At 43.2% G+C, this 10,742-nt stretch overlaps 1 protein-coding gene across 5 annotated transcripts in view; it reads left to right on the top strand.

The window, feature by feature from the left end:
* DCP1B (decapping mRNA 1B) overlaps positions 1 to 10,742 on the top strand; it is a 66,014-nt gene that overhangs the window by 1,723 nt on the left and 53,549 nt on the right. For 3 of the 5 annotated variants that reach the window (XM_019544554.1, XM_019544556.1, XM_019544558.1), the window contains exons 2-3: positions 1,893 to 1,933; positions 9,493 to 9,620. In XM_019544554.1, the coding sequence (XP_019400099.1) occupies positions 1,893 to 1,933; positions 9,493 to 9,620 (169 nt within the window). The remainder of the gene's footprint in view (positions 1 to 1,892; positions 1,934 to 9,492; positions 9,621 to 10,742) is intronic. The other 2 variants (XM_019544557.1, XM_019544559.1) reach the window with 1 other exon arrangement.

Genomic DNA, 10,742 nt, shown 5'->3' on the forward strand with positions numbered 1-10,742 from the left:
TTTCCCACAGCATCCCAGCCACAACAATAATGTAGAGTTACAGATGTACCTGCAGTAGTGAGCTAAAATCAGGAAGTGATGATTGCTTATCATAATCCCAAGCTTTTCAGTTGCTTTGGGGAGGGCACAGTGTTCTGTTGCAATTCTGATCTGTTGTGGCCTTTCTGAGTTCTTTGCAATAGAAGAACTGTTCTGGTTGGATTTTTTTTTCTGTGGTCAGTAACCAACTGAAAAGTAAGAGCCGTTGTTTTTTGAGTGCCTCGAGTCTTAACAAGCTGCCTCAAGCTGAATGAGGGATGCCTTGAGTTTAAACAGATTGAGAACAACTGCATTAATAATATGCTTAACACAGGAAGTGAATAAACCTGGCTGCAGCTTTAAGCACAGGAATGATGTATAATCCTGCAACACGGAATAGTTTGTATTTACATAGTAGTTTGCTTTAATTGAAATACTAGCCTATGGGCCAGGGGTGAGTGGGAAGGAAACTAAATAGGCCAATGTGGGCGCGTCTACATGTGCAGTTTAATAAGCAGTAGACTATTTTACTGTGCATTAATGTAATGTAAAAAAAAATTACATTACACTAATGCACAGTAAAATATTGTGCATTAAGTGCCACTAAAAAACCATGCAAATATGCTACTGGAGAGGCAGGGTCGTGGCAGCACAGGGCCGGAGTTTCCACAGAGACTCACTCCAGCGGCTGGGGCTGGGGCTGGGGCCGAGGCTGGGGCCGAGGCTGGGATTTTGTGCCTGTGACAGCATGGTCTGGAGCAGAGGCAGAGCTGAGATCTGCTGCCTGCCTGGGGTGTGTGGGCTGTGGATCGCAGCTGTGCCATGGCTTTGGACCATGCTGTCATGGCTGCAGTATCTTGGCCCCAGCGCTAGAGCAGCTCCCTGTCCATCTGTGCGCTCTGCCAGTGCTGCTGGAGCCAGTTTCTGTGGAAACCCTGGCCCCACACTGTCAGGGCCCTGTCCCTCCTGGGGTCCCCAGGGAAACTGGCCATAGCAACATGGGCAGAGGCTGCTGGGAAATGGAGTTCACTGTGGCACGAATCTGGCCTACAGGCCAGACTGCCTGCCTCTGTTCTAGAGGGTTGCTGAAGGGTTTTGTTCCATTTTATTTTAATGGTGGCTCATCAGTTATCATGGCTGATGGAACATGAAGAAAAGAAGAAACAGGACTGGAAGTTGATTCTGAGGCTTAAAACCCCCCAGATCTGGTGATTTCCAAAGCATCTCATAATGCATGTCAGCTGAAGAATGAACTATGCTAGTTGTATTTGCTAGTAAAATACATAAAGCAGAATTTAGTTATTTGCATGTTACATGAGTCAGCTGTGTAACTGATGGCCTTTAGTTAGAAGAAGATAAGGGATTATTTATGGTTGACAAAATTAATATCTATATGCTTCCTGTTCAGTAAGCAATGGCCTTTATATATGGCAACCTTCACTTCTCTCTTCTTTGTAAGGAACAATACCTTATGTTGCCATCTCAGTATATGAATCATCCAGGTGTGATTTTAAGATGGGGGATTCAGTCCCTATCGCATTCTTTCTGCTTGCCAGTATAGGGGGATTCCAGGAGCATGATGTACTCTTCATCTCTAGAGTTTCCATCCTTTGAGGTTTTTAAGACCTAGGTAGACAAAGCCTTGGCTGAGATAGTATAGTTGGGAATGGACCCACTTTGAGGAGGGGGTTAAACAAGATGATATGCTGAGGTCCCTTCCAACCCTAATTTTCTATGATTATGTTAAATACACTAAATTAACCTGTACCTTACTGCTGCTAGTTCCATTAACTAATTTGTGCATGCTAAACGTTGATTTTTTTTTCACCTGATGAGTTTTTATTTGAATTGTTTGAATGCTGCTTTTATTTTAGGAGAAGACTGACGTGGAAGGAACGCTGTTTGTTTACACAAGGTGAGAACATTGTATGTTCATGTCTGAATAAAGAACCTGTGGTAGTAAAAAGGCCCATCAGAAAAGAATACTGCTAAGATACCTACTCTGAATCCTGGTTTACTCCAAGGCAAAGAAGAATAGCAAAGTTAATTTGAATTTTTCAAAGACAAAGCAGGGAAGAAAACACTGAAAAAGAGAACATTACCTTGTATTTGTTCCTATGCGTAAGACTTTGAAAATGTAAATGTCAGTATGGATGAACTAGATAATTCTGTGACAGTATCCTGGTTAACATAGGATGTATCATTTGCCCTTTTGGAAACCAAAAAACTAAATGGTTAAGTAAATGATGGTCCTTGTTTAAGGTTTAAAAAAATGGTAGGGCTTAAAAACCATTGTAACTCTTTCCTTTATAGGAGAAAGTTCTTACTGGGCATATCTACACATGCTGCTATGGCGCAGTAGCAACGTACTACAGCTACGTAGCATTGGTGGGCACAAACTGGGGCGCTGCAGCTACATCGGAGTAGCAACACACTTTCTCATTATAGTGCATTGCTGCAGCGACATAGCAGCTAAAAATAACTATGCGTTACCAGCATGGCACAGTACAGGCTGTTACTGCGCCATCATTTAGCACTTCCAAAAGGAAGTACTAAATGACAGCGTGGTAATAAAGGCACCACAGGGACATGTGTATGCACACCCACTGCTTCCTCAAATTTTCTCTGTCAAATGACTTCCAGTGTAACAGGAAACTAACCACTCTGAGCTACCACCCTACATGGTGATGTTTTTTTCTAATTGCTCTGGCCCTTTCTTTAAGTTCATAATTCTAATTTTATATCATGTTTGCTGGCTTCCAGCTCTTGCTTATTTCTTAACTAAAGGTAAAGTCTGTTTGGAAAACTGTTTCACACATTTATACTGTTTATTTTGTTGGGTTTTTTTTAAGGCAAAAGAAGGGACCATCATATCATCTAGCCCAACCTTTTTGGCCCACAAGCCAGATAAGTATTGCCAGGTCCATCTGTGGACCTGATGCAGCATGTGTGGCAGTTGCCCGGGCTGAGCCGTATCTGGCCCTACAGGGCTTGGAAATATGGCAGTGGGGAAGGAATGGCAGTGTTAATTGCCATGTGTCCCCTACCACCACACTTTCCAACCTTTAGGGCAGTGTTTCTCAACCTTTTAAGTAGCTGGTACCCCCTAACTTTTGAAAATGTTAATAAGTACCCCAACACTCAGTTTTCCAGGGAATTTTATATTTACAGACTAATGTGTGCCATATGTTGGAAGAAGGGCCCGTGTATATAAGGCAGTGATATAACAGATATCTGATATAACAGATGTCTGATATATCAGACATAACAGATGTCTGATCTGGTGTGGGTAGGGTTGCCACCTTTTACACCAGGGGTGCGTAACTCAAGTATGTACCTGGGCTAGCGGTGATGTTGGCCAAAGCTAGAATGGCTGAATCCAGTGCCACTCAGAGCATAGTACACCAATTTTTTGCCATAGTTTTGAGAGGAAGAAGGGGCAAGAGAAAGAGGAAAAGAAGGTGAGAGAGAGAGTGTTGGAGTACCCGTGTATCCCCTGCCTATGCCTTGTGTACCCCCAGGGGTAAATGTACCACAGGTTGTGAAATTGTGCTTTAGGGAACCCCACCAGTTGGATGCCATGGTTCTCCGGCTTGGATTTGGCCTGTGGGCCTGGGGTTGAGCACCCTGATCTAGTCTTAACTTCTGTATAACAGAGCATGCCCTCAACCTACTTCTCTGTGCACAGGGCTTTCAGGGAGTTAGAATTATGATTTGCCTGATTCCAGTCTTAAAAAGAGAAGGTAAGTTAGCTAATAGTGTGGCAGCTGTTAGGCTGGAATTCTGAAGCATGTAAATGGATTTCTCTTATCAGTTTTTATTCTTTTCAAAGTCTGGCAAAGAGACTTGGATAGGGGAGGCAGGGGAATTTGGAAGAAATAGTACAGAGTAAACAGAGTGTACAAGGGAACCCAATATTTTCAAAATCCTGGAAGCTGGCTCTGAACTTTTTTTTTGTACCCAGTAGCAGTACTTCCCCAACTCATTCTTCTCATCAAATGAATGGAGAAACAAAATAAGAGGCATGCTATTGTAACTGCCACTGCTACATGAAGAAGTGGCTGCCAGTAAGTAGGGGTTGGCAGATCAAAGATATTTTGCCTGCTGCATAGGAGAAATTTGAGTCTCCTGTGTACAGAATCTCTGGGGCGGCTCACAGCCTGCCTTCCTTATTCTAGAGTGCCAGCACTTGGGTCCCTGCTGTTACCTTTCTGGGCCTTGAAAAGATGGAAACCAAGTAAGTAATTTATTTACCTGCTGCAGTTTCTAAGTCTAGTAGCTGCAGTGCTTTCTGTTGGGTTATGCTTGTGTTTTATTGGTCACGGCACTGACAGAGAGAGAGTAGAGGTACACTAATAAAGATTTTTTTGGCCAATTATTAACCAGCTATATCTGCGGATGCTGATCTGGTGCCTGATATGCAGCGCGGCGGCTTGGAGAACAGTGTTGGGCCAGTAGGTCTGGCAGGGTGGGTGCATTTTGAAGTCCCCATGGTAAGGGAAGGAGTGGGGCTGTGGCAGGGGCAAGCACTGCCCAGCTGGGGCATGGAAGGGTGCGGGACAGCTGCGGGTGACTCATCCAGGTGGGGTGTGGGGTAAGGGTGCAGCTCCTGCCACTGTGCGCACCCTGGGGGAGGTATGGGGGCATATACTGCACCCCCCACTCCCGACTTGTACATACAGTGAGGGCAGGCTGTCTGCTGTGGGCTTGGGGCCAGGGCCTTTGCCAGGGCAGGTGATGGTAGCACTGGGAGGGGATGCTACAGGGTGGGCTACATCCACCCCAAAATTCACCATAGCCCCCCCCCCTTAGCCGCCCTTCCCAGTGCCACCAAATGCCCCACCCCGTCTGCCTCAAGCACAGCCCTGGTCCAGCACCACTGCCGGGAAGAGGCCAGCACAGCCCCTGAGCCCACAGTAGCCATCCTGCACTCAGGCACTTCCAGCTTGTCTCTAGCCCCTTTCCTTTCTGTTTGAGAAGGTAGTGCCCAATTTATTTATTTTTTATTGGTGCTTGACCTCTAGACATTTTGAGCAGAAAATACCCGGTACACCAGCATACAGAATGCAGCTTAGTTTGCTTTGATGGTTGTGAAAAAAGAGAATTGGACTGAGTTCTAGCCTGCAGTTCTTGCAGGAAGCACTGTGGGGCTGAGTGAGCACACTTTGCTAAATACTTCCTGTACGTAGTTTCATAAGTGGCATACATATATGCCCTTTTCATCCCAGAGGCAGATGACAGTCTCGGCCTGCTAAGTGCTTAGGCAAGTTGTGGCAGGCAGCGGGGAGGCTGCAAGTGTCAATAGAGCTGCACCAGGGTCCACAGAGCTCTGGCCTAGCTTATTGCTGGTGGCAGGTACACGCAGGCCATGAGACAGATGGTGGGGAAGGGGCCAGGACTGCACTCAACAACAGGGATCACGCCCCTCACAGCTCCCCCACTGTCCACCCCTGGCACACCAGCATCTTACAAGTTGAGGTTGCAGATATTTTTGGCACTCTGTCCAAAAATGTTGCTGACCCCTGAGCTAAAATATTATTGCCCCTTGTGAATCCACACCAGGGCTGGCTTCTAGGGGGTCCTTCAGGAGAGGGAGACCAAATAAGACGGCTTCTTGGGGAATTCTGAAATAGCACTTCCCCTGCAAGGAGAGTGATCCATGACAGAGGTATCCAAACAAATTCCACACACCAGCCCTCCTTTACACTGGGGGACCAGCAGGCTTGAGGGATCTCTTGCTTGAGAGTGAGGGGCATGGGCAGGGACTGGGCACTGGCATATCAGGGTTGCTTAGCACCACAAAGCAGTGGGGAGGTCAGGGGAGGGGAGACAGCTGCAGTAGGGGGCGGGGCATGGGCACAGCCACAGCTGGACCCACATCCTGGTGAGCAAAGGGGGCAGGGGGAGCTCTGATTTTTCATGATATAAAAACCAAAATCAAATGCCAAGGTATATAAGTATTTAGAATGTATTGTATTATGATGATTGAGGCACTGGTAGCCTTCCAAATGGCTTTAATATTGTAAAGTGATACCTGTATACATATACGTACAGTAAAATCTGTGTTTTCTGGCATGAGTGGGGAATGGGGGGCACCGGTTATCTAAAAATTCCGGTTATCTGAGAGTTGTAATCAAAGAAGACAATGCCATGCTTGTAGTGCAAATTAAAAAAAAAAAATAAGTGTACAATACATTACAGTATAACATGCTATATAAAAAATAAAATAGCATACAAATAAAAATGTCATAGTAGTCAGCCACCCCAAATTCCAGGGCAGCCCAGCCACAGGCTGCTGCAGCAGGAGGGAGGGGCATGCACACTCAGATTCCCTGCATGGGTACCCTCAGAGCGGTGCAGCAGGCAGCAATGCTGTGTGCGTGCTGCCACTGAAATTGTGGCTAATTAAGTATTCTAGTTAATTAAATGCTGGATAACAGAGATTTTACTGTATACTGTGTGTATTTGTATGTATGTATATATATGTAGATACATAGTGTCATTTCATTTTAATTGAGGAAAAATATGGATTTGGGAGGTTTTAAAGCAGAGAATTTGACTTTTTTTAACACAGAGAATTTGGGGGTTTTAAACAGAGAAAACCAGGATCCCTGCTATGAAGCATATGCAGTGGAATAAAAACCAGGTTATTCCTACCTGTGGTGAATAGGATGCACAACTGAGGCAATTCTTTTCTTTTGGTATAGCCAGTGATCTGTTGTCATAATTATGTGGAAACATGATAATAAATTGGGCATTTTACTTAGGCTGTAATTATCAACTGATTCTTGTTATGAATTATGAGGAAATATTCAAAATTAGACCTCTTACTGAGGATAATGCAGAAAAACTCAGAGCAGTACAATTCTGGCCATTGCTGTGCATTACTCTTTCTAACACTTCCACTGGTTGTTTCATTTTTCTATTGCCTCCCATCCTGTGATGCTGGTTCATAGTTTGGAGTTCATATACACTCCCCACCTCGCATGTTTTACCAAACATGGCATCTAGTTAAATAACTGTCTAGTTACTATTTTGTCCATTAGTATCAATTTCAGTTCCAAAGCAACATTTATTAGTAATGAAAATAGAATTTGAGCCATGGAGTTTTCAAAAGCATGCATCTGCTTTAGTAGCATAAATTCCATTGAAAGATTGTAGTGGAGATTTGTTTTTTGAAAGCTCACCTAGGATGTGTCACACTTTATTATTTTTTTTATAATTATAATGAAGGCTGTCCACTGACTCACGGGCTGCATCTATACATGCACTTTACTACAGAGGAGTAAAGTGTCACCATCTGCAATGGAATTAGGCCGCAGTAAACTAATTTACACCGGTGTAAAATAGTACTGTCAGGAACAGTACTATCATACACCAGAGTAATTTGCTGTGATTTAAACGCATGTGTAGACCCTGACCGTGGGCATAAATTGTGCCTAGACAGCTCAGCCAGCTGGGGGCCAGACTCCTGCCTGCCATCTAGCCCCTCAGCTCTATACTCTTAGCACCCTTGTACCCTAGTCAGTCCTTCCACCACCTGATGCTGCCACTCAGAGCTTGAGGCTGATTCCACCCCCCAATGGCTCCATCCTGGCTCAAATCACTGCTGGCCTGGGTGCAAGTATAGGCACTGCATGCAGGAGTCATTTATGCCAGTATTTAGCACTTCACATTAATTGCACATGTAGACGCACCCAGGATCTCCAACATCATTCCTTCTGCTGTAGATGAAAAATATAAACCAGTTTTGATAAACTGACACCAGTGATCTGGGACAAAATCATAAATGTGAAATCTCCCTTGGAAAGTGTAGGCCTTAGAACTTCCTGTAAATGGAGGGCACAGAAATCACTGTGACTATAGGTTTGGGCCTTAAACTGTAGCATCACAGGAACTTCAGACTGTATAAAGAGCATTTGTTTTGGCTACTGTTATCTCAGCTGGTTTTCATACAATATTTAAGGGCTTGAAAACAAAAGGATTCCACAAAAGCTTCTAGACTCATTTAAGTTCTATGAGAGCATCTGTGTAAATTTTGGAAGACAAGGGATGTCTCAAAGAGTGAAGAAGGGTACTGTGTTGTCCTGTCTTTAAAAAGGAGGGAAAAGGAATACCTAGAAATTATAAACCAGTTAGCCTAATTTCAGTCACCAGAAAGATTCTGGAAGAAATGATTAAAGAATTGATTTGTAAGTGTCTAAAGATAATGAAGTAATTTTTTACAAAAATTCAGTATAGCTTGTCAAGTACCCTGTCAAAGAAGAGTATGAGATTACCTGATGGATAAGAGAAAGATGTAGGTGTGGTATAGCTTGACTTCAGAAAGCCTTTCAACACTGTCCCATAAGACATTTTGACAAGCAAGCTACGGAAGTACAATCTAGATCTAATTGCCATCAGATGTATACATATTTAGTAGGAAAAAATACTTCTTGAAGTTCCCCTGCCTGTCAAATTTGGAAGGTATTTCAATTGGTCTCTGTCTGGGATGTGCCCTGGTCCCAGTTTTAATCAGTATTTTAATTAACAGCTTGGAGGATGGCAAAATGTGGGTAACATTTGCAGATGACAATAAAATTCTTTTCAGGGGTTGTCAGGGTAAGAGTAGTTGCAGATACTTCAAAGGACTGGATCAGAATTCAAAGTAATCTTGACAAATTGGAGTGTGTCAGAAATAACAAGATGAAATTCAGTAAAGGCAAGTACAAAATGCTCTATCTGGAAGAATAAGTCAAATGCATAAATACAGATGTGGAATATCTGGCTGAGTAGCAGTATAGCAGAAAAGAAACTGAAGATTATAGTGGACCACAAACTAAAATGAATCAACAATTTGTTGCTGTTGCAAAAACATCAAATCTTGTTCTGGGATGTGCCATGAGACACAGGAGGTAATTATTCCTGCCTGCTTGACGCTGCTGAAGTTCCAGATGGAAGATTGCATCCCGTTTTGGTCTCAACACATTTAAGAAAGAGGTAGACCAACTGGAAAGAGTTCAAAGCAACCTGAATGATTAGAACTTTAGAAAACATGTCTTGTGCGGTAAGTTTGAAGACGTGGGTTTTCTTTGAGAAAAGAGAAGGCCGATGGGACAACATAAAGACTTGTTATAAGGAAGACAGACAGTGTATTTTCCATGGCTCCTAGGAAAAAACTGGAAGAAATCTTCTGACTTTTCAGCCAAGATGACGTATGTTAGATATGGGCAGAAGCTTTCTAACTGTTAGGGTGTTAAAACACTGGAAAAAACTCATAGAAAGCTTTCTTCATTGGAGGTATTTTTTAGAGTAGGTTAGGCACAACTTTTGAGGATGGTTTGGTTATACATGGTCTTGGCAGAATATAGGTTTTTGAACTAATTCAATGTTACCCTTCTGTGAGTCATAAAACAGCTTTGGAGCACTGCATAACTAAATAATATTCCTTTATATTTTGTCATGACTTTACTATTTCTGCTTGTTGCATTTCAGGTCAGCTTCTCCCAGGCATGGCTTCACCATTATGAATAGGCTGAGCATGGAAAACCGAACAGAGCCCATCACTAAAGACTTAGATTTCCAGCTCCAGGACCCTTTTCTTCTTTACAGAAATGCCAGATGTGAGTTTCTTTTGTGTATTGGGTAAAGTATTTGAGAAATCAGTTATATTCTTATAACATTCCTCTCTCAGGGTATTCTAGGTGTTGCAGGTACATCTGGTCTAAGGCTCTGAAGAACTGACCTGCTAGGAAATTGCAAGAGATGGGCAGATCTTCATGTTTAAGATACAAAAAAACTCTTTCCCTGATTTGATACGTCAAGGTGTCTCTTTTCAATACATTATTTAAATGTTAACTCCATTAATCTGTCCCTCAGCTGACAAGTAATGGTCTTCCTGTGGTTGTGTAATGTTCTGTAAAATAGATAAACATGCAAATAGTATTTATTTGGACTTGGTTCTTTGTTTTACTTTTTTAATATATATTGCTCATTTTTGGGAGAACAGCATGTAGGAAAATCTACTGATGACTAAGTTGGTATATCTAATCCTAAATTTCATCATGTGTGCTGGGCAATTTTGGAAAAAGAGTGCATTCAGAGAGCCCTACCTCTTTGCTTTTCTACCATTTCATACCTTTTAACAAGCTCAGGGATTTTATTTCTTGCTATTTTGAAGGAGCAGGCCACCCATTCTTGCTTGGCTGGTTCATCTCAGGCTCTGTATCAGTGGTATATAAGGCTCAGTCCTTCTTTGTCTGTTTAAATAAATCCTCTACTTTTTAACAAAAGCTGAAAAAGAGTGAGTAATAGTATTGGAAATTCCCAAAGAATCTCAAAAATGCCCCCCAGAGGACACCTCCAGGCTGACACAAATCATAGAAGTAGGGTCAGAAGGGACCTTGTAGATCTTCAAGTCCGACCCCCCGCCTGGGCAGGAGAAAAACTGGGGTCAAATGACTCCAGCCAGGTAGGCATCAAGCCTCTTCTTAAAGATCCCCAGGGTAGGAGCCAGCATCACTTTCCTTGGAAGTTGGTTCCAGCTCCTAGCTGCCCTAACTGGGAAGTAGTTCTTGCGGATGTCTAATCTAAACCTACTCTCCAATAATTTGTGTCCATTATTCCTTGTCATGCCAGGGGGTACTAGGGGAAACAGTGTCTCCCCCAAACCCTTCTGGTCCCCCCTACTGAGTTTATAGACTGTCACCAGGTCCCCCCTCAGCCTTCTCTTGTGAAGGCTGAAC

This window comes from Crocodylus porosus, unplaced genomic scaffold (assembly GCF_001723895.1).
Source record: "Crocodylus porosus isolate Cpor-Errol unplaced genomic scaffold, CroPor_comp1, whole genome shotgun sequence".
NCBI lineage: Eukaryota > Metazoa > Chordata > Crocodylia > Crocodylidae > Crocodylus > Crocodylus porosus.